The following is a 25,060-nucleotide window of genomic DNA, read 5'->3' as shown; positions in this document are numbered from 1 at the left end:
TTTCTAAATTTTGTCTTGAGTTGTTTATGGAGTTGCTCTAATATTTAATCTCTTCTGTAGTACCTTGCACCTGAGGTAATCAGAAAACAGCCCTATGACAATACTGTAGATTGGTGGTGCCTTGGTGCCGTTCTGTATGAAATGCTGTATGGATTGGTATGTACTTCTACTCTTTCATTATTACTCCAATATATTATAATTGATTTGAGTGTTCTCTCTTCTCTCTCTCTCTCTCTCTGTTAATAATCTTGTGGACACTTAGATAACACTAACAGATCAGGAGTAAGCTGGTTAAATGAATCCAAAACCATGTTAGGGATATGCACAAAAAGAAAAGCTTTTTATTTTGTTACTAGTTTTTTAATATAATTATTTCTCTTTCATACTAATCGCTACTTCAGGTGTTCTCATCCCACTCACATTTTTTAGAAATGGACATCTGCTTGTAACATGGACATTGTTCACTTTCATTCAGTTTACTCCAATCATCTTTCTGCCTAATTTCAAAAAGGTGGAAAGAAAAAAGATTTTTGTATTTATCAGAAAATAATGCCCTTTGGTTTTTGCCTTGTATTTTATTTTTATAGGCCTTAATTAATACATTGGTGTTCCACTTATTCCATCACTGGGATCCTCTGTTCCCTTCACCATGAACACCATGTCTTGAGGATTTCATTGAATAATGATGTATACGATGTATCAGTTTTTATTAGTTGAACACACATAAGGCCAGCCAGAGCTGATAAGCGAGTGAAGTTGTTTTCCTACATTGAGTTAATATCATTCTGGCCAAAAGCAAACAATTTCAATGTTTTAATTAGCTTACATATTCTTATAGGAATAATATATGTTTTTCGTTAAGCTTTTTGAAATCCTTGGAATAATTTCCAGACTGTTTGTGGTCCCATGAGTGTCAGCAGCCTTGTGCTGGCATGACGCCCTCACACCTCCTGCTGCTGCCCCACTGAGCTGGGTACCACGTTAGCTGAGACCTGAGCTGCAGCCTGGGGGTTTTTTTTTTGTTCTGCTTTTTGTTTTGTATTTTCCTTTTTCCTGAAAACGGGGAGCTCTCTATGAAATTCAACACATGTACATTTTACAGCATTTGTCTCATGTTGTTAAGTTTGAATGATAGATTCCTGCCATGCCAACACTGCCTCTTCTCTGCCCTTGACCAAGATCCACTTGTAAAAAGATCTAGTTGTCTGGTTATGCTGGTGACTTACAACACCTGGCAGCCACTTTACCTTACGTTCTTTAAGTGCTGGATATTTGCCATCCTGATATTTTCAAACCCTTTGAATTTCTTTAGAGGACTATGAAAGTATAAAATATTATTATTGTATATAAAATGCAGTTGATTCAAAAGGGAACATTTGAAACATAGGCTTCATTAATGACACTTACATTAACTGTTTAAAAATAAAATTAGATTTTAAGAAGTAAAAGTTTTTTCTTTCCTGTAAAAAAGACAGAAAAGTGACAAACCTGTAACTCCCTTAACTTTAAAAGTTATTTTTACTTTAAAACTTATAACTAGATGATTAACTGGCTAATTCTCATGTTGAAGCTGTACCTCAGGTCTTTGGGCTGTGACAATGGAATCTCAATTCTGCAGAGTACACATGTAATGCGGTCACTGCCTTAGGCACTGAGGAAGGAGCACTGTCTTCACATTTCCGTTGCTACTAGAAATCCGTGTTTTAATTAATTTATCCCCAAGTCTCAGCAAATTATTTAATGTTTGATCTGTGTTGGATTTTTGTGTCAAATAATTCTATGATTATGCCTATGATGGGGTTGGTGGTGGTTTTCTCCAAAATAGATACTGTCACAAGTTTTATACTATTTACACCTGTCTGCAAAGTGTTATTGAACAGACTGGCCCTAATTCATTCAATGAACATGTATTAAGGTCTTCAGTGTGCTGGGTTTTAGAATCTCTTCGCATCAAGAGGCAACACTGCAGATGTCCCCACACCCAAAGAGGCCTGTGTATTTGTGCAGTTGTCTGGACCCAGCCTGCTCCCTGTAGATCAAGGCCAAAGCCAACTGTTTTAACCCAAACATTTTGGCATAGGTCAGTTAGCACTAACTTTGTTTTGCTTTTTTTTCTTAGCCTCCTTTTTATTGCCGAGATGTTGCTGAAATGTATGACAATATTCTTCACAAGCCCCTAAATTTGAGGCCAGGAGTGAGCCTCACAGCCTGGTCCATTCTGGAAGAACTTCTAGAAAAGGACAGGCAAAATCGACTCGGTGCCAAAGAAGACTTTGTATGTATATCTTTCCCAGTCCAGCTATATTTAAACTTATTTAAAATTTGAAGAGAAATCCTTGTTTTATGTGATATTTAATGGGATGAATACATCTCTTAAAGAATAGCACCATGAAAAAGAAGCATGCTTGTCTCATCAATTTTCACCAGTTTGTATAAAACTGTATAGTGTTTAAGGCATGTGCACATGCATTTTTCCATTTGATCTTCATAACAATTTGATCCTCTTCTCTTCATCCCCCACATCCAGCTTTCATATCCTATTATTTATAAGAATTTTCCCTCCCCTCCCTTTTTAAGAAATGTGTTGTATACATTTTTGGATTACTTAAACTTTTTTGTTTTTTGGTGAGGAAGATTGTCCCAGAACTAACATCCATGCCAGTCTTCCTCTGCTTTGTATGTGGGAGGGCACCACAGCATGACTTGATGACTAGTGTATAGGTCTGCACCTGGGATCCAGATGGCGAACCCTGGGCTGCTGGAGCAGAACTCTCAAACTTAACCACTGTGCCACCAGGCTGGCCCCTGATTACCTAAACTTTTAAATCATTTTACCTAGTAAGAATTTATTAAGTGCCTCCTTACTGCATGAGAAATGCCTTTTGCCTTGAACTAACATTAATAACTTTTTTGTGAGAATTTGGTCACACCCCCTTGAGATAGTTATGGAATCTGCAGGTTTGTTTGGGGTTTTTTTAAGTCAGAGTATTTAAATTGCTAGTGTAGTTACCAAGGTTATATTAGTGTGTCAGTAAATTCACAAACTGTTGAGGAACATGAACTTTTAAATTTCTTGGAAATTTTGGTGGGCTATTTATCAATCTTGAACTTCAGCTGTGGATAATAAACGTGTTGCTAGTGCCTTTCCCCTCCCACGCTCCCCAGTTCAGCAGGTAGTTCTGTCGTGTTTTCTATCCAGCTTGGATTCCGTAGTCCGTTGTTTCAGTCAGTCTTGCTAATACTTCACACCTCCTTGCCCCTGGGTCCTTTTATGAATTCACTGGCGGAAATCACAACACTGGATGACCGGAATTATCTTCTGGGCTGCTGAACAGTGCTGAAGAAAGTCGCACAGCTGGGCATATTGGAAGCACTGCGGAGTCATGGTCGTTAACCTCCTCTCTGCTCCACCACTGCCTGGCAATGCGCCTGTGTTTCTTTCTCCATCGTACTCTCCTACTCTGTCTTAACTATTTCAGACCCTCTCTTCTAATTTCCAGATTCCTTAGCAGATGCTCTTGCCTTCTGTTTTATAGGGAAGATGGGATCATCAGAGCAGAACTAACTCAGCCTCTCCTATCAGATTTCAGACCTCCGTTCATCTGCTCTGATCATTTCCTTCTTCCCAATGCAGTGGAAAAGGTCAGTTCCTGCCTGTGCACTGGATCTCGACCCCTTGCAGGGAGCCGTGTGCATACTTTTTCTGCACAGATAACTGCTCTTTTCGTTCTGGTTCCTTCCAGTCAGTAATTAAACATTATCAAGTCTCCTGCTTCTTAAATCAAAAAACCCTCAACCCTGCTGTCCTGCACGGCAATAGTCTGTCTTTTTCCCTTTGTAGAGAAACTTGTTAAAAGTTTCTTTATTCATTCTCTCTTTCCCAGTCTCTTCTCAATTTCTGAATTTACCACTAAATAGCTACTAGAATTGCTGAATACTTCTATTCCTCAGCTTGTGTTCTCGGCAGCGTTTAAACTTCAACACTCTTATTTCCTAGGCTTCTACAAGAGCACACACTCGTCTCGTGCTTTCCTTTCTGTATTTCTGGACCCTCTTCCATAATCTCCTGTGAAGCTCCCCTTCTTCATCCAGACTGTTGCCGCTCCTGCGATTGTCCTAAACCCTCTTTTCGTCTGTGCTCTCTTCCTGGACTGTCTCAGTTGCTCCTGTGGCTTCGGTTATCTGTGTATCTTCATCTCACACATTTATATCTTCAGTCCTGACCCCGCTTGTGAACGCTAGACTCATAATATTTGCCTGTTCAATACCACCCCTTGGATTTCTTAAGAGAACTTTAAACACAGCATGTTCAGAATTGAACTCCTGCTTCTTTCCTCTGTGCTCCCTTTCTTATTAAATGACGTCACTGTCCACCTGGTTGTTCAGGTCAGAAATCTGAGTGTTATTCTTGACTCTTCTCTCTTTCTTACTTCCACATTCAACAAACAGCCAGGTCCTGTTGTATTTGCCTCCTACATCTTTCCCATATCCAGATACTTCTCTCTACTCCCACTGCTGCTGCTCTTTTCCTGGCATTGTCATGTTTTGTTTGGCCACGGGAGTAGCTATTTTCCCTTGATTCTTCAGTCCATTCCCCATTACAGTCAGAGTGGTCCTAAAAAAGCAAACCAAAAAACACCACATTTGTGACAGTCCCCTACCTAAAATTTCTTGATGACTTCCCATAACCCTAGAATAAAATCCACAATTCTTAATGTAGACCCAATATGATACAGCTCTTTTACCTCTTGAGTTTCACTTTGTGTGACAATCCCCATCCTTCCCTATACTGCAGCCATATTGGACTCTCATTTTCTTTTTTTTTTTTCCTTTTTCTCCCCAAAGCCCCCCAGTACACAGCTGTATATTCTTCGTTGTGGGTCCTTCTAGTTGTGGCATGTTGGACGGTTTGATGAGCAGTGCCATGTCCACGCCCAGGATTCGAACCAACAAAACACTGGGCCCCCTGCAGCGGAGCGCACGAACTTAACCACTCGGCCACGGGGCCAGCCCCGGGACTCTCATTTTCTTGACCAGCCTAACCTCTTTGCTACCTCAGGGCCTTCATAGTCTACCTGGAATGTTCTCCCCTCATTCTTTTGTCTGGCTAATTGTTATTCATGTTTCAGAACTCTGGTCAGACGTCATTTTCTCTAAATCTCTTTAGTTTTTTATGTTTATTTTTTCCTCCCCAAAGGCCCAGTACATAGTTGTATATTCTAGTTGTAAGTCCTTCTGGTTCTTCTATGTGAGCCATCACCACAGCATGGCTACTGATAGAGGAGTGGTGTGGTTCCGTACCCAGGAACTAAACCCAGGCCACCAAAGTGGAGAGCCCCGGACTTTAACCACTAGGTCATCAGGGCTGGCTCTAAGAAGTCTCTTTAAGTTTACCAAACTAGGTTGGATCCTGCTTTATATACTTATGGCACCTTGCAGGAAAAGAAGCTGGAATCAATATGGTGCCATCTTTTGATAAAAGTAACACCAGAGTGGAATACATTTTGCTAGTAGAGCTCGTCGCCCTGATTTGGCCTCTGCCACACTGTGTAAAACTCTCTTGCCTAACTTCTTTACTTTTCCCATTCAGATAATAATAATGATAATTCTTTGTACCTCTATAATGCTATATTCTTTCTATACCACTTTTATTTCCATATTTTCCACTGATTCTTAAAACAATCTGAAAACTACCCAGGGCAGAAATGTTAACCCCATTTTACCAATGAAGAAACTGTGTGAAGAGGATATAACTTAAACAGGTCATTCTGAGTAGCTCTTTCATGTCTGCTGTAGTAGTCTTTCCACTTAACTGTTGTGTGACATGAATAACATAAACATGTACCTAAAAAGAATTATTGAGGGACAAGTGATAATGATTTGGCTTCATAAAGTTCTTCAGTGACTACTTAATATATTCTTCAGCGTTAATAAAAAATACATATTTCTTTAATATTCTAGCTTGAAATTCAGAATCATCCTTTTTTTGAATCGCTCAGCTGGACTGACCTTGTACAAAAGAGGATTCCACCACCGTTTAATCCTAATGTGGTAAGTATATATCCAAATCTTTCTTTGTAAAACAGTGAAATGTAGAACTGTAGCTCATCATAATTTTAGCAATAGATCTCAAAATCTAACCTGAATGAAATTGAATCAGTACCTAAATATTTGTGAAATATGTTACTCAGGGTTGTCTAGGACAACTGATAACTTCAAGATGACCAGTAAGATTATAGTTAGATTGATAAAAATATCTTCCAGCACAGTAATTGTGAAGGTTTCTTTGGAGTATGTATAAGAAAGGGATGAGCTCAATAGGTAGAAAAGATGCAAATTAAAGTAACTATGAGGTATCATTTTCATACCTATGAATCAATAAACATTTTAAGTAACACTAATGCACATTTTTTTTCTAGATTGATATAAAACCAAGTACAGGCAACATTATTTATTTATTTGGGGGCCATGAACATTATTAATGTAATGTAAATTGTTATATTCTTTTTGGAAAACATTAAGACCGTATTATAAAAATGTTTGTATTATCTCAACTTGTTAAATCTACTGATGGAAACATTTTACCTAAAGATTTTTATTTTTAAACAGAAAGCTACATCAAAAAGTCTGTTTAGGCGGCTGGCCCCATGGCCTAGTGGTTAAGTTTGCGTGCTCCACTTTGGCGGCCCAAGGTTTCGCTAGTTCGGATCCTGGGCACGGACATGGCACCGCTTGTCAGGCCATGTTGAGGCGGCGTCCCACATGCCACAACTAGAAGGACCCACAACTAAAATATACAACTATGCACTAGGGGGATTTGGGGAAAAAAAGCAGAAAAAAAAAAAGATGGGCAGCAGTTGTTAGCTCAGGTGCCAATCTTTAAAAAAAAAAAAGCCTGTTTATAGTATTAACAATGTTGAAAATTTTCAGAAATAAATATATAATAATAGAGAAATTAATAGTCATCAGTAGGCCAGTAATGATGTTACTGTTGATGGCCTCCTATATATACACAGGCATGTATACTTTTATGCACTGCAATATATAATTTATTCCTCAAATAAGCTACCAAGTTACTGCTATTACTATTCTTATTATTATAGATGTTTTATAAATGAAGAAATGGAAAGTCAGAGATGTCACATAGCTGGATTAAAAAGTAGAGTAAAGATTCGAATCTGTGCCAGATCCCAAAGTCATCATTATTTTTATGCTTTATTATGCTCTATTGCCTTTTCTGGTTGAGTAAATGATAATAAATATAAAAATGAGCCGACACTTGGAAAATCCTTATAATCTTAAATGAAAACATGGTAATTATAATTTTCATGACTTATGATTATATTGCAGTAAAAATAACAGATAAGGACTGAAAGAGAATATAAACCAAGATTGATTTGGGTTTGCAGGATCATAGGTAAATTTGTTTTTCTTTTATTTAAAGTTTTTTCTTGTTGCTGTAAAACTCGTGAAATAGTTTTTTAGTAAATTAGAGCAGGATAAGGAAATCACTTCAGGAGAGTAAGTATTATTTAGTCTCCTCAGGTTTTGTTAAAGGTTAATTTCAGTGCACAGCTCATAGCTGGTATTAATTAATAAGTGTGATATTGTACACCTATAAACGTAACAGTATTTGTAGACTGATTTATTTCATGAAGCTCATCCAGAAGTGACTGTTTCAGAAGTGACTCTGTTAGGGGCAGTTTCTGTCCCTGATTTCTAGAGTTTCCAGTAGGAACTCAGGGCTTTAAGAATTATTTTATTTTTCTCTTTGTATTGAGAGTCTTACTGAGTTTAGTTATCCTGAAATAAACCTTCATCAGGCATATTAAAGAGTTAGGGGTTCTTTCTAAGCAACCTTGGAAATGGAAGCGGTGTCGACTTCAGAGTCAGATACCTCCAGGTTTGGATCCCTCCTCTTCTGTGACTGGTTAATTAAACCTTTACAGCAAGACTCACAACCAAGAAACCATGAGAGGAAAAAAATTGGTAAATTTGATCACGTGAAATTTAGAAATGTTGGGGCCAGCCCCGTGGCTGAGTGGTTAAGTTCATGTGCTCCACTTCAGTGGCCCAGGGTTTTGCTGGTTTGGATCCTGGGCACAAAGCAGCACCACTCATCAAGCCATGCTGAGGTGGCGTCCCACATAGCAGAACCAGAAGGACCTACAACTAGAATATACAGCTGTGTACTGGAGGGCTTTGGGGAGAAGAAGAAGAAGGAAAAAAAAAGAAGATTGGCAACAGATGTTAGCTCAGGGCCAATCTTTTAAAAAAAAATTTTGAAATGTCTACATGAATAAAACACTGCAAATAACAAACTGGGGGAAATTCCCTTACACATAAAACATTCTTATAAGTCAATGGGAAAAAAAGACCAAAGACCAGTAGAAATATAGATAAAAGACAGAAAAGGTACAACCACAGGAAAATAAATACAGATGGCTTTTAAATATAAGAAAAGATGTTCAAACTCACTGATAATTGAAGAATGCAAAATAAACCCTAACAGGTTACCAGTTTTCACCTAACAGATTAACAAAGGTCAGAAAGTTAGCTAGAGTATGAAAAAGTAGATATTCTCATAAACTGTTCTCAATACTGTATCCTTTTACTTAACTCTGACAACAATCCATGAAATACTACTGTTATTTTCCACAGAATGGCACAGAAAAGGTTAAATAACTTGCCCAAAGTGTAGTTAAGGTTGCGAAACTGGAATTTGAGCTGAGGCACTTTGAAGACAGAGCCCTCTCTCTCGATAAGCCATCTGGTATTAGCCATGTCAGTACTAGCCGTGAGCCATGAGGGCATTCCCAAAATACTCGTAAAGTCAAGTAAAAGAACATTTGCCATCATTGTTTTTAAAGATTTTATATTTTTTTTCCTTTTTCTCCCCAAAGACCCCCAGTACATAGTTGTATATTCTTAGTTGTGGGTCCTTCTCGTTGCATTTGCCGTCATTTTTGAGCACCATCTACATGTCAGATTCTGGGAATTTTATGTATTAACTCATCAGATCCTCACTACAGCCTTAACAGGTAGGTGGTAGCGTTCTTATTTTACAGAAGAGGAAACAAGGGCACAGAGAGCGAGAGCCGTTTTCTGAAGAATTAGAGCTAGCAGATTTCACAGCCAGAATTCAAACCTTAGTCTTATTCCAGAGCACAGGCTTCTGGGGTTATATGTAAGAATTTTTATGTATATATAAATATAATTTCCAGCTTGCTTTCTCGTCTGTAGGGGAGTATCTCCTATGGAAGGATCTAATACTCTGGGTTTCCCTGGTCTCTGCTGTTTGTAGACCTACCAGGCTAACTGTATCCTTGGCTTATAATGTCTCTGAATCCTTATCTGTTACCTCCCTGAGACCTAACGACTTGAACATTTTAAGGATTCTCTTCCCCTTGGAGCAGAGATAACCTAGAGCTTCAGGGATGGATTTTAAGAGTGAATCTCCTGAATTTGTATCCCAGTTTTTATCTGTAAATACACTGGAAGGTGGGAGAGTCATAAAGGAAGATGAAGAACGGCTGCCTTCAAGCCTAAGCAGCCGCCGCGCTTCCTTTCCCAGGTCCCTGGTTCCCTTAGGCCTCTGGAGCCGAGGGTGTCCTTCATGACCTCTGTAGCACCAGAAGAGGCCCCTTTCGCAACTTGACTTACAGACCATCATTCCTTATTCAAAAGGCTCCACCTACCTAGAATTGAGAAACTGGATGGGCAGGCATTTTATGGAAGCTCAAATGCAAAATGCTGTCCTGAACAACCTGCCTGAGCCCCTTCTCTAAACTTAGAGATGGCCATGGGAAGAGCGAAAGGGAGTCAGTTGCAGGGCTTGAGATTCAAATTAACATGGCTAAGGACTCTGTTACGCTAGCCTTCCTCACTCTTACCTCTCCTCCCCCGACCCAGCAACAAGAGCCTTAACTGTTAGAAGGACAGATAACCTCACCCAAATGATAAAAGTCAGGAGAGGAAAGCAGAAAGTGTTTTGAAGAAATGATGAAGTAGGAAGACATCTAAACTTGCCAGGAATAAATATACAAATTCATAAAGGGATTTTAATGTAGGACTGAATTAAGGGGAAAAAAGCTAAGGTGAATAACAGTGTACTTTTGATGTTTTAGGCAGGACCAGATGATATCAGGAACTTTGATGCAGCATTTACAGAAGAAACAGTTCCGTATTCTGTGTGTGTGTCTTCTGACTATTCTATAGTGAACGCCAGCGTACTGGAGGCGGATGACGCATTCCTTGGTTTCTCTTATGCACCTCCTTCAGAAGACTTATTTTTGTGAACACTTTGTCATCCAGAAACCGTTGAGCAAATATAAGCCTACAGATGAGACTGAAACTCCTGTTTGTGAATATATTCAAATATGTTTAACTAGTGCCTCATTTTTACATGTAATGTTAAAAACTATGAAAAATGTATTTTCTGCTGTATGCCAGAAAATAGGGCATTTCAAAGAGCTAAGTTTTGAATTAAAATTTGTACTCTTGTTTATTAAGCTTATTTTTAAACAGAAATTTTAAAAGCTGTTGTTCTTAGCATTAACCTATTTTTAAAAAACTTTTTTGCTAATGACTGTTTTTTTCCCTCTAAGTTTACACTAACATGCACCCAAGATAGACTGTTTTTCAACAGTCAGTTTCAGTTCATTTAACATATATTAATGCCTTTGTAACTCTCTACTTTGACCTTTGTTCTCAGATCAGAACTATGCAATTGGTACATGGTTATTTAAGAAGAAACCATATCTTTCCATGATAAATCAGTGTTTGACATAATCACTTCTTGGTAGGATTAAAATGTAAAAGCATGGTTAATACATTGGCTGCTAGCTAACACTTTGAATAACCATTTATTCTGCGGATCACATTAAGAAGTAACGAAAGGAAATTCTTTGCTTTTGAAATACCAATTCAAATTTGTGAATTATTTTTCCTCTGGAGGAAAAGTAAAAGTTTAATAGTTAGAAATTTTAAGTAGTCCCAAAGATCTGAAGAGTAATTAAAGTACTGCTGAATTTTTTTTTAGGTGGTGCCAAATATGAATGTCTCTGTGTCATGTATTTATGTTACAAATACATTCTATTTATATTCTTTTTGATCCTTTTGAATGTTTAATATATTGTTAAGTAGGTCTAAATCTTGGTATTTGCTTCTGCAAAAAGCTTTTCAAAACCTTCCTAGTTGATAAGTGAAAAATACTGAACTTTCTACAGTATTTACCTAATATGGGGATTAAAAAGTAGAATAGCAGATTCTGGGTCAGTATAAATTTATACAGTTTCACTACAATGTAACAAAAGTTAAAAATAATTCAGGCAGATGCATAGTCAGTATCTAGAAAAAGTACAGGAATCTGACCTTAAAAATCATATTAAAAACCAACTAACTTGTGTACTTGTAATTGTGAAAGAGAATAACTACAGAAAAACTAAGAAAGAATGCTTTCTTGGAATTTCAGTTATTAGAGTAGAAATTTTTCAAGTCATATAGGAAACATTGTGAAAAAGTTTAGTGACCCAGTTTAGATGCTTCAAGAATAGGCGTTCTTTCTGTGTATTTTCTCTTGAGGAAGGAATCGCAAAAGCATTCCACACCAATACTGTTTGGCTTAAAATTGTTCAGCAGAATGGGGGAGGAGAGTGTGCTTTTGTTAGATTAATAATATTTGCATCCAATACACTGAATCTTCCTTTAGAGGTAAGACTTTCATAGCAACACTGTAAATATATGGTTTATTTGGCACTACTGTAAGTTCTGCTTTTACACAAAGCTCTTTGCTTATTATAAAGCAAAATAAGAACTGTAGTTTCAAGTATGATTTTTTTTTACTCAGCTGATCCTTAATTAAACTGCCAAAAATTAAAGTGCAATATTGTATATTTTTAAGAACAAATTTAAAATAGAATGTTGATGTTTCTCAGATCACAAGAAATACAAATCTTATATGGTATAATAAACTAGCAAAAAGATTAATGATCATCTAGTGCCTGTCATTATTTTAAAGTAAAATTGGTCATGGTTTCAATAGTGGTCAATTATTTATATGTGTGAAGGAGAAAAGTAAAAAATTTTAACTAAATATTTGGACACATGTAAAAAGTACTAGATCATGATAGGCTGACGTTTAATATTTAGGGAACAAAATCTCTTTCAAGTTTCAAGTGTATCTTTTCTCTTATAGCATGCTAAGTCTTGTAGAAGAATGTATATACCCTTTTAAAAGTTGAACCATTTCTTGGTTATTGCCTAAGGAAACCCAAAGGTCTAAATTCTTTTTTTTTTTTTTTTTGAGGAAGATTAGCCCTGAGCTAGCATCTGCTGCCAATCATCCTCTTTTTTGCCAGGGAAGACTGGCCCTGAGCTAACATCCATGCCCATCTTCCTCTGCTTTATATGTGGGATGCCTGCCACAGCATGGCTTGCCAAGCAGTGCCATGTCCACACCCAGGATCCAAACTGGTGAACCCCGGGCCGCCAAAGCGGATGTGCAAACTTAACCGCTGTGCAATCGGGCCGGCCCCTGCAAAGGTCTCAATTCTTCCTGTTACCCATACCTCTTATTTTATTGCTTATGGTACAGTGTAGGGCTTCCTACCCATTGTCACATCATAGCCAACACTGAAAATTACAAAATTTGGCATATTCAGGGAGAGGTGCTGAGTGACGTATATACTGGAAGCAGGTGCTCTGTTCAAAATTTTTATATGCCAAAATAATTTTTGAACTTAAGATATTTACCAAGAGAGCCAACAAATACTGTTTGGATGTAATTTCAGCAATGGTAAACATTTGAAAGATGGTTTAAATATTCTAAATATTTATTACTATAAAATTTTACCACTATAGAAATTTACCATTACCAATATCTTTTAGCATATCTGTAACTAGTATGTTATCCATAGATGTAATGTTACAAAACTTCACACAGATATTTTACAAATCATTTTTTTGTATATGATATACTGTATGAAAAGTGGGAGTGGGTATGCAGAAGCATTTTTGGTGATAATGGAATGACTTTTTCAATAAAGCATGTTAAAATTGATAACTTAATTCCTCATATATGTAGTTTGGAAGTTAGCTCTGTTTTTGAAGGGGAATTTTCTGCCACTCACCTTTTAAGGCAATTTTTACTTTTTTGGTTTTGACAGATTATTCCATATCCCAAGGTTCATTATGTGAAACCCCAAAGTATATACAGATGAGTTTCAGGTGGCTTAAACATCTTGAAATGGTTTGCCAAGTTTTGTGTGTCAATGAGGTCAGCATGCGGTGAGGAGTGCCACGTAGCTTTGTTCAGATGTTCAGAAGGATTCACGGCTATAGAAAGATTAGGTTTCTTCTCTGCCACTTTCTTCTCCTTTACTCACCTAATATTAAGAGAAATTACTCTCTAACTTCCCTGAGAGCATTCCAATAGGAGATTCATATCATTTATTTAGTATTTTTGGTATCTTACCAATGTTGTATTATAAGCCATTTGTAATCCTTTTAACATATCCTTAGTAGTTAAAAGGACCCCTACACAAAAGTATTTCTCATTTTACTGTTTCTTTACATTATACCTATTTTTACGGAGGTAATTAAATCACAAAGAAATATAACTGCCTTGAAATGTAACTTTTTAATATTTTAACCAAAGGCAAGATAGTAGAGAATGATTTAAAGCAATATTAAACAAAAAAAGCTAATAGAGAAGTACAAATTTAGAGTGAGATTTATAGCAGTGAAGTAGCCAATCAAAGGATTCTGTAAATAAAAAGTTATTTTTACACATTGTACTGAAAATGATAGGTCACCATATGAATCCTAAGAGAATAGTTTAAAACAAAGCATTACATCACTCTACATAACCCTGCTTCCTGGAAGAACCAGACATATTTCGTGATTTTACAAATCTTGTGTTCAAGTGTGACTCATAAGTTTTGTTGTTGTTGTTGTTGTTGTTTTGAGGAAGATTAGCCCTGAGCTAACTGCCACCAATCCTCCTCTTTTTGCTGAGGAAGACTGGCCCTGAGCTAATATCCATGCCCATCTTCCTCTACTTTATACGTGGGACACCTGCCACAGCATGGCATGCCAAATGGTGCCATGTACACACCCGCGATCCAAACCGGCGAACCCTGGGGCTGCCAAAGTGGAACGTGCACACTTAACCGCTGCGCCACCAGGCTGGCCCATAAGTTTTTATTGTAAATTCTCTTTTGCAGGAATATATCTCAAGGATTATTTTTTTCTAACATATTTCAGCATTCACTGTATTAGGGAGCAGAGCTTTCCACTTTCATTTTAGTTAAATCTTTGTAGGAAAGTCTACAATGAGTTGTCAATATTTGTGTGTTTTTTTTAGTTAACTCATGAAACCTAGAAGGCTTACAAACAGTAAAACAGACTCACTCAAATGGTCAAATTTGATCTCAGTATGTTGGACTTTTTTTCAGTTCTTTCCAGATGGTAGGTAATACAGCCTTGCTGTGTTGAATTTTTCTCTTATACCTCAATGATGGTAAGTCCACTGTAGCCAGCCTGCCCCACCTAAAGGGAGAGGGAAAAACTGAGAAACACACTTGTTAGGTTCACAGTCCAGAGGCACAGGCTCACTCAAAGACTGAGACCTAGTTGTAGGACTATGGGCCTCTTCCCCTCCCCCACACATCACCATATCACCACGTTTCTAAAGGTCTGTTTACAGCAGTTCTGTTCACCCAGTACATCATGTCTGGCTCCTAAGAAAAAACTGCAAGCCATAATAAAAGGCAAAAACAATTTGAAGACAAAAGGCAAGCATCAGAACCAGATATGGCAAGGATGTTGGAATTATCAGATCAGAAGTTTAAAACTACTGTGGTTAAGGGCTCTAATGGATAAAGTAGACCGCATGCAAGAACAGATAGGTCATGTAAGCAGAGAGATGGGGATCCTAAGAAAGAACCAAAAAAGAAATGCTGGAGATAAAAAACAGTACAGAAATAAAGAATGTCTTTGATGGGCTTAGTATATGGGACTCGGCAGAGAAAAGTATCTCTGAGCTTAAGGATTTCTCAATAGAAACCTCTAAGGCTGAAAAAGCAAACAGAGACTAAAGAGAACAGAACAAAATATCCAAAGACTGTGGGGTAACTACAAAAGGTGTAACATAATGGGATTACCAGGAGAAGAAAGAGAGAAAGGAACAGAAGAAAAATTTGAAACAATAATGACAGAATATCCCCAAAATTAATGTCAGATGTCAAACCACAGATTCAGAGAGAACACCAAGAGGATAAATGCCAAAGAAAAAAGCTATACTTAGGCACACCATTTCCACACTAGAGAAAACAAAGGAAAAAAGCCTGAAAAAGCCAGAGGAAAAATCATTACCTATAAAGGAACAAAGGTAAGAATTATATCTGACTTCTCAGAAACCATGCAAGCAGGAAGAGAGTGGAGTGAAATGTTTAAAGTGTTGAGGGGGAAAAAAAAAAAAGACCAACCTAGAATTCTGTACCCTGTGATATTATCCTTTAACAATCAAGGAGAAATAGACTTTCTCAGACAGACAAAATTGAGAGACTTTGTTGCCAGTAGACCTGGCTTGCAAGAAATGTTAAAAGAAGTTCTTTAGAGGAAAGGAAAATAATGTGGGTCAGAAACTCAGATCTCCATAAAGAAAAGAAGAGCATCAAAGAAGGAATAAGTGAAGGTAGAATAAAAACTTTATTCTTAATTGATGTAACAGATAACAGTTTGTTCAAAATAATAGCAACAATATATTTGATTATGTATGCTCATGTATATATCATATATGCTTAATGCTTTTGTATAAGTAAAAAGAGTAGTACCAATGATAGAAGGGACAGGAGGAAGTAATTAAGATTATTTTGTTATTATAAGGTACTTCACTATACTGCAAAGCAGTGTACTGTTATTTGAAAGAGGACTTGGATTAGTTGTAAATGTATATTGCAAACTCTAGGGCAATCACTAAAAAAACAAAGAGGGAGGAAAGGAAGTTTAACGGATATGGTAAGAAAGGAGAGAAAATGGTATCATGTAAAATGCTCAATTAAAAACAACAAAAGGCAGGGGCTGGCCCCGTGGCCGAGTGGTTAAGTTCGCGCACTCCGCTGCAGGCGGCCCAGTGCTTTGTTAGTTCGAATCCTGGATGCGGACATGGCACTGCTCATCAGACCACGCTGAGGCAGTGTCCCACATGCCACAACTAGAAGAACCCACAACGAAGAATACACAACTATGTACCGGGGGGCTTTGGGGAGAAAAAGGAAAAAATAAAATCTTTAAAAAAAAAAAAAAGGCAGAAAAAGAATAGACAAAAATAGAAACAAAAGGAAACAAATAGAAAACAGTAACAAATATGGTAAATATGAATCCAACTATATCAATAATCACTTTGAACATAAATGGTCTAAAGGCACCAACTAAAAGACAGAGATTGTCAGAGTGGACCAAAAACAAGATGCAACTATATGTTGTCTACAAGAAATCTACTTTAAATATAAAGACACATACAGATTAAAAGTAAATGGATGGAGGGTGCTGTCCCTGTGGCATAGTGGTTAAGTCTAGTGCACTCTGCTTCCGCGGCCCAGGTTTGTGAGTTCAAATCCCAGATGTGGACCTACACCACTTGTCAAGCCATGCTGTGGTGGTGACCCACATACAAAATAGAAGAAGATTGGCACAGATTTTAGCTCAGAGTGAATCTTCCTCACCCCAAAAATTAATTAATTAATGGATGGAGAGAAATATACCATGCTAATCAAAAGAAAGCAGGAGTAGCTATATTAATTTCAGACAGAGCAGACTTCAGAGTAAGGAAAATTATCAAGGATAAAGAAGGATGTTACATGATGATAAAGGGGTCAATTCTCCAAGAAGAAATAGCAGTCCTTAATGTGTATGCACCTAACAACAAAGCATCAAACTACTTTAGGCAAAAAGTGATAGAACTGCAAGGAGAGAGAGATGAATCCACTGTCATAGTTGGAGACTTCAACACCTTTGTCTCAGAAATGGACAGATGTAGCAGGCAGAAAATCAGTGAGGACATAGTTGAACAAAACAACAACAATCAACTATATATATAATTATTAATTTACATCTATAGACTACTTCATCCAACAATAGCAGAATACACATTCTTCTCTAGCTCACATGAAACATTCACCAAGACAGAACAAATTCTAGGCCATAAAACACACCTTAACAAATTTAAAATAATAGAAATCATAAGCTAATGTGACCTCAATTTTTCAAAAAATCAGGCAAAGTCTGCTCTAAAACCACAATGGAAATAAACTAGAAGTCAGTAACAGAAAGATAACTGGAAAATCCCAAAATGTGTGGAGATTAAACAACACACTTCTAAATAACACATGGGTCAAAGAAATCTCAATAGAAAGTTAAAACTATTTTGAACTAAATGAAAATGAAAAAAACATCAAAATTTGTGGGATGTTGTGAAAGCAGTGCTTAGAGGGAAATTTATAGCATTGAATGCATATATTAAAAAAGTAGAAAGATCTAAAATCAGTAATCTAAATTTCTACCTTAAGAAACTAGAAAAAGAAGCACAAGTTAAATCAAAAGTAGGCAGAAGAAAAGAAATAATAAAAATTAGAGAAGAAATCAGTGAAATTGAAAACAGGAAATCAGTGGAGAAAATCAATGAAACCAAAACTGGTTCTGTAAAAAGATCAATAAAATCGAAAAGTCTCTAGCCAGACTAAAAAGGACAGCCAGGACACAAATTACTAATATCAGAAATGAAAGAGAGGACATCACTACAAATCCCATGGACATTAAAAAGATAATATGAACAACTCTGTGCCCACAAATTTGATAACCTAGATAAAATGGACCAATTCCTTGAAAGACACAATCTGCCAAATTTTATATAAGAAGAAATAGATGATCTGAATAGGTCTACTAAATCAATAAACCTTCCAAAACAGACAGCACCAGGTCTAGAGATTCACTGGCTGATTCTACCAAACATTTAAGGAAGAAATTATACCAACTCTCTACAATCTCTTTTAGAAGATAGAAGCAGAGGAAAAACTTCCTAACTCATTCTATAAGGCCAGGATTACCCTAATACCAAAACCAGAAAAAGAGATTACGAGAAAAGAAAACTACAGACCAATATCTCTCATGAACACAGATGCAAAAGTCCTCAACAAAATATTAGCAAATTGAGTCCAACAATGTATAAAAAGAGTTATACAACACAGCCAGGTTGGATTTATGCCAGGTACGTAAGGCTGGGGTAACATTGGAAAATAAATTAGTGTAAGTCATCACATCAACAGGCTAAAGAAGAAAAATCACATGATCCTATAAATAGATGCAGAAAAGGGATTTGACAAAATCCAATACCCATTCATGATAAAAATTTAGTAAACTAGGGATAAAAGGGAACTTCCTCAACTTGAAAAGAATACCTGCAAAAATCCTACAGCTGGCGTCATACTTAATGGTGAGAAACTAGAAGCTTTCTTAGTAAGATCAGGAAGAAGGTAAGGCTATTTCCTCTCCACTCCTTTTCAACATTGTACTGGAAATACTAGCTAATGCAATAAGAAAAGAAAAGGTATATAGTTTGGGAAGGAAGAAAACTGTCTTTTCAGATGCTACAATTATCTATGTAGAAAATCCAATAGAATCAACCAAAAAAAATCCTAGAACTAATAAGTGATTATAGCAAGGTTTCAGGATACAACATAAAAATATGTATTTTGTTAATACACAAAAGTCAATCACTTTCTTATACATCAACAATGAACAAGTGAAATTGGAAGTTAAAAACACAATTCCATTTACATTAGCACCTCCAAAAATTAAATATTTAGGTAAAAGTCTAACAAAATATGTATAAGAGCTACATGAGAAAAACTACAAAATTCTGAGGAAAGGGAATGAAATAACTAAACAAATAGAAAGATATTCCATGTTCATGGAAAGGAAGACAATATTGTCAGGATATCAGTTCTTCCCAACTTGATGTATAGATTCAACACAATTCCAGTCAAAATCTCAGCAAGTTATTTTGTGGATATCAACAAACTGAATCTAAACATTATATGGACAGACAAAAGACCAGAATAGCCAACACAATTTTGAAAGAGAAGAACAAAGTTGGAGGACTGACACTACCTGACTTCAAGACTTACTATAAAGCTACAGTAATTAAGACAATATGGTATTGGCAAAAGAATAGACAAATAGATCAATGGAGCAGAATAGAGAGCCCAGAAATAGACCCACACAAGTGTAGTCAACTGATCTTTAACAAAAGAGTAAAGGTAATACAATGGAGCAATGATAATTTTTTCAACAACTGGTGCTGGAACAACTGGACATACACATGCAAAAATGAATCTAGACACAGACCCTACACCTTCACAGAAATTAACTCAAAATGGATTACAGAGCTAAATGTAAAATGCAAAACTTTAAAACTCCTGGAAGATAGAAGAAAATCTAGATAACCTCGAGTATGTTGATGTTTTTAGATACAACACCAAAGGCATAATCCATGAAAGAAATAATGGTAAACTGGACTTTATTAAAATTAAAAACTTCTGTTCTGCAAAAGACAATGTCGAGAGAATTGAAAAGACAAGCCACAGACTGGGAGGAAATATTTGCAAAGACATAGCTGATAAAAGACTCTTACCTAAAATATACAAAGAACTCTTAAACTCAACAATGAGAAAATGATCAACTCAATTAAAAAATGGGCCAAAGACCTCAACAGACATCTGACCAAAGAAGATATACGGATCACAAATAAGCATATGAAAAGATGCTCCACATCACATGTCAGGGAAATGCAAATTAAAACATGAGATACCACTACACACCTATTAGAATGGCCGAAATCCAGAACACTGACACCACCAAATGCTGACAAGGATGTGGAGCAACACAAACTCTCATTCATTGCTAGTGGGAAAATAAAATGGAATAACCACTTTGGAAGACAGTTTGGCAGCTTCCTACAAAACTAAATATGCTCATCTTATGATCAACTAATAGTGCTCCTTGGTATCTACCCAAAAGAGCTGAAAACTTTTGTTCACACAAAAACCTGCACATGGATTTTTATAGCAGCTTTATTCATAAGTGCAACAACTTGGAAGCAACCAAGATGTTCTTCAGTAGGTGAATGGTTAAATGAACTGTGGTACATCCAAACAATGGAATATTACTCAGCTCTAAAAAGAAATGAATTGTCAAGCCATGAAAATACATAGAGGAAGCTTAAATGCATATTACAAAATAAAAGAAGCCTATCTAAAAGGCTACATACTGTATGATTCCAACTATGTGACATTCTGGAAAGAGCAATACTGTGGAGACAGTAAAAAGATCACTGGTTGCCAGGGGCTGGTTGGGGGAGAAATGAAAAGGCATAATACAGAAGATTTTTAGAGCAGTGAAAGTACTCTCTATGATGCTATAATGGTAGATACATGTCATACATTTGTTCAAACCCATAGAATATACAACACCAAGAGTAAACCCTAATGTAAACTATGGACTTGGGGTGACGATGATGTGTCAATATTGGTAGGTTCATCAGTTGTAACAAATGTAACACTCTAGTGTAGGGTGTTGATAATAGAGGAGGCTATGCATGTATGGAGGCAGGGTGTATATGGGAACTCTCTGTACCTTCTGGTTAATTTTGCTCTGAACCTAAAACTGCTCTAAAAATTTAAATCTAAAAAAAAAAAAAAAAAAAGAGGGGCCAGCCCAGTGGCATAGTGGTTAATTTTGCATGCTCCACTTCCATGGCCTGGGGTTCACAGGTTTGGATCCCAGGCACAGACCTATACACCACTCATCAAGCCATGCTATTGAGGCGTCCCACATACAAAATAGAAGAAGATTGGCACAGATGTTAACTCAGGGCCAATCTTCCTCACCAAAAAAAAAAAAAAAAAAAAGTGTGAGCAGGTCCTGTGTAGTTGCTGGAAGAGAGAAAGAACGGGGGAGGGGATGGAAATGGAATGTGAAGGGACTTTGATTTGCATAAAACAGTCCTCTTTCATACCCCCACTCCCTAAGTTAAAAAATTAAGATGAACCTATCAGTTAAAAAGTATTCCTCTTGGTGCTGGCCCCATGGTCGAGTGGTTAAGTTCGAGCGCTCCATTTCGGCAGCCCAGGGTTTTGCTGGTTTGGATCCTGGGTGCGGACATGGCACCACTCATCAGGCCATGCTGAGGTGGTGTCCCACATAGCACAATCAGAAGGACCTAAAACTAGAATATACAAGTATGTACTGGGGGGATTTGGGGAGAAAAAGCAGAAAAAAAGATTGGCAACAGTTGTTAGCTCAGGTGCCGATCTTTAAAAAAGAAAAAAAGTATTCCTCTCTACAAGTCTGGCCAAGAAATACTCTACATGAATGTACCTAAAAATAAATGTTGCTTCTTGCGTGATGTACTAGTTTTACACATTGGATATCTACTTAAAATTTTTGACCTATTGGGAAGTTTCTAATTCTCAACCTACCATTGAAAATTTCTTAGTGATGTTCAGAAACATTCTGTAATCATAAAGTATTTACAGCAATGTAGCAATAAGAAGCAATAAACTTTTGACTCTAGATATCATGTCATTTCAGAGAGTTTGCAGCGTACAGTAATGCACTGAATACTTGAGGTTGTAAATGCTGTGTGCCTAACATATTTTAGAGGATGTATTAAACACATAAAACCTCTTAGAAGATTTTACTGGACTTGCTTGATAAAAAAAACTCCATTATTACTTTGGCATGGAAATTAATTGTTATAGTTATAACTGATTAATCAAAACTTTAAAATATATGAATACCTTTTTGAAGAATTTATTCTACCTTAAAATACAAGACCCATCATCAGACCATAGCCCAGTTCTTTCCATCTAAAATAGTATTCATGATCACACAATTGTGGTACAAGACAGTTTTCACAGCCCTTTGCTATTGCAAATTAATTTCTACTCCAGCAGAGTATTTTCCTCACCTCACCACTAATGTAGATTATATTCCTCAAGAGAAACAAACTCTGAGATGTTTTTTAACTCCTGTTAAATATTGAAAGAGATGGTCTCAATTACTTTTCCATGGAAAGTGGTCCAACCTTCCACCCCCACGATCCGCCAGCCCATGCAATACAGCAGGATTGACGATTGTACTAAGTAATGCTAATGGGGGAGGAGTCAGCACGAGTTCTAAGTTTGTTTTTTTGGTAACAGCTTTATTGAGATTTAATTCAGATACCACACAATTCATCCGTTTAATGTGTAAAATTCACTGGCTTTTAGTTTATTCAGAGTTGTGCAACTATTACCACAATCAATTTTAGAACATTTTCATCACCTCAAAAAAAATCCTGTATGTGTGGATAAAAAAATGTGGTATACACATACAATGGAATATTATTCAGCCTTAAAAAAGAAGGAAGTTCTGACATGCTGCAACACAGTGAACCTTGAAGACATTTTGCTAAGTGAAATAAGCCAGTCACAAAAGGACAAGTACCCTATGACTCCACTTCTATGAGGTACACAGAGTAATCAAATTCTCAGAGGTAGAAAGCGGGATGGTGGTTGTCAGGGGCTCATAGGGATGAAGAGTTGTTCTTCAATAGGTACAGAGTTTCACAGTTTGGGAAGATGGAAACGATCTGGAGGTGGATGGTGATGAGGTTACACAACGTTGATGTACTTACTGCCACTGCACTGTACATAAAATTGGTTAAAACGGTAAATTTTGTTATGTATATTTTACTACAATTTTTAAAAAGGAAAAGAAACCCCATATCCATTAGCAGTCCTTCTCCGTTTCATTTCCCCTCAAGCTCTAGGCAACCACTAAGCTACCTTCTCTCTGTACAGTTTCATGTAAACGAAATCATACAATATTTGGCCTTTTGAGTCTGGCTTCTCTCACTTTGCATGGCGTTTTCAGGGTTCATCCGTGTTGCATTTATTAGTACCTCATTTCTTCTTACGGCCAAGTAACGTTCCGTTGTATGGATACACTACATTTTATTTATCCACTTATCGCTTGCTTCCATTTTTTGCCTATGGTGAACACTATGAACATTCGTGTGCAAGTTTTTGTGTGGACATACGTTTTAAATTCTCTCTCGTTATGGATGTATAATATATATAACGTGGCGTGGAATTGTTGGGTCATCTAACTACTCTATGGTTAGTCCTTTGAGGTAGTCCGGCAACGTTTTCCAAATTGACTACACAATTTTGCATTCCCACCAGGAGAGTTAAGTTTTTTAAACAAACATAGACACCCTTGGCGTACGAAAACAAGGAAAACCAAACGTTTCTGTTTTCTCTCTTTTTTGCCCTGCGGGGAAGGACCGGCAGCGATTAAATCCAAGGGTAGGGAGAACTGGGAACTAGTTGCCGGGTGACTGGGAGGCGGGGTTGGGGAGTCCCGACAGCCCCCGCGCCTCCAACGGCCGGGAGGTGCGCGCATGCGCATGAAGAGCCTTCCCAGGTCTGTGGCGCGAGGCCGTGCGACCGGCGGAGCTTGGTGGGCGCAGGGGTGGGTGTAACGTCCTGCTGGGCTCGGGGCCGCCGGAGCTGAGGTGGCCGCTGTGGGTGGGAGGGGTCCTGGGTCCCAAGCTGTGAGGCCGGATTCGCTCTCGGCAGCTTTGGTTGTGAGGTGTTTTCCCTGCTGACGCGGCAAGGGGAGAAGACACGACCCACGCGCCTCTTCCGAACGAACCAACACTTGGGTTCTTTAGACTCTTGGAGGACTTGTAGAATTTTACCTCCGTTCGCTTATTTAGTTCTCTTCCACAGACTTCCATGTCTTTTCCGTTTTCCGCTTCCTTGAAATTGCATCCTCTCCCAGGGCCCCCGCTCTACACAAGGTGATACCCAGAGCTTTAGCTTTAGGTTATTTGAAACTAGTGAACTCCGGGCCCTGAGTTACGTCGCCCTGGTGCTCGGTGCCTTTCTGGGTGTCCCAGGGGCCCGTCAAAGTCAGAATATCTCGAACTTCACCGTGTCATTTTCCTACCCTTCTCCTGGGTTCCGTGCTTCCCTTAGAGCAGCAGCGTTCGTCCACACCCGTGTTGAAAACTCGCGTACAGGCGGGTCACCAGGTCCAGTGTAAAACCCTGGAAAGTCTAGAATCTGTCTCCTTCACTCCATTTCATTCCTAATGCCCTGGATTGGGCCATCCATCTCTTAGGACTGTTTCAATAGCTGGAAACTGGCTATCAGCTCTCTCTATTCCAACCCATTTTATGCGCTGGCGGCAAGCGTGGATTTGTAAAGTTAAAGTCTGACCGAATTACTCCCCTGTCAAAAACTGTGCTGGCTTCCCTTTGCCTGTATGATCATCATGGACTTCAAAAGCTTTCACAGTCTGGTTGAGCCTCCGCCAGCCATTTCATTATCAATAGCCTCCCTTCCTTCAGCCCCAGAAATCTTATGTTCTAATGAACACGACAGGCATTTTAAGATCATTGTACTTAACGGCCATTGGGAAATAAACTGTGACATTTCCCCCTATATAATAGCGAAAAGGACAGTCTCAATTACTTTTACTTTTCTTTGGAAAGTAGCCTGAACTCCGACGAGGGGGGTCATGGATTCACTAGCCGCGTAGGTCTGAAAATTGGGGGAGGGGAAGGTTACCCCTGGCTTTGGAAAACGTCTCCTCCAGTTAGTGAAACCTTGTCTATCAAAGGACACCTTTAAAGTAGAACTCCATGCTGCTTTTCTGTGACCCCACTGTATTAAATCAAAATGCCCTAAAACAATAGAAAATATTATGACCCCTACACAAGGGTGACCCCAAATTTTGTGAACTATTTCATGTATATTGTTCCTTCCGTGCTGCCCTAGTACATTAATATTTCTTTTGTAGCATAGAAGTTGTATTGTAATTTTTTATATGTCATCCCTCACCGTACTCTTCCTGAGCAGTTGGGCCCATAATTTACTCATCTTTGTATCCTCAGTGCCTAAGTCAGTCTGATATCCAATAAGTAGTAAAAGCCCAATAAATATTTGGT

General features: G+C 37.8%; 2 protein-coding genes across 19 annotated transcripts in view; both read left to right on the top strand.

Annotated features, from left to right (window-relative positions):
• Positions 1-11,988, top strand: part of SGK3 (serum/glucocorticoid regulated kinase family member 3) — a 119,511-nt gene extending 107,523 nt beyond the window's left edge. For all 13 annotated transcript variants that reach the window (XM_070631548.1, XM_070631542.1, XM_070631544.1 and 10 more), the window contains 4 exons: positions 61-156; positions 2,120-2,275; positions 5,962-6,051; positions 10,128-11,988. In XM_070631548.1, coding sequence (XP_070487649.1) covers positions 61-156; positions 2,120-2,275; positions 5,962-6,051; positions 10,128-10,298 — 513 coding nt within the window. In that variant the 3' untranslated portion in view covers positions 10,299-11,988. The remainder of the gene's footprint in view (positions 1-60; positions 157-2,119; positions 2,276-5,961; positions 6,052-10,127) is intronic.
• An 11,498-nt stretch (positions 11,989-23,486) lies between these two features.
• The window catches only part of MCMDC2 (minichromosome maintenance domain containing 2), a 40,900-nt gene continuing 39,326 nt past the window's right edge, over positions 23,487-25,060 (top strand). For 2 of the 6 annotated variants that reach the window (XR_011543371.1, XM_070631537.1), the window contains exon 1: positions 23,558-23,908. The gene's annotated coding sequence lies outside the window, so the exon portion shown is untranslated. Of the gene's footprint in view, positions 23,909-25,060 lie in introns of all 6 variants that reach the window. The other 4 variants (XM_070631538.1, XR_011543370.1, XM_008526681.2 and 1 more) reach the window with 4 other exon arrangements.

This window comes from Equus przewalskii, chromosome 8, assembly GCF_037783145.1.
Source record: "Equus przewalskii isolate Varuska chromosome 8, EquPr2, whole genome shotgun sequence".
Classification (NCBI taxonomy): Eukaryota; Metazoa; Chordata; class Mammalia; order Perissodactyla; family Equidae; genus Equus; species Equus przewalskii.
Note: the sequence above shows the minus strand (reverse complement) of the source record. Positions and strands in the feature narration are given on the sequence as shown.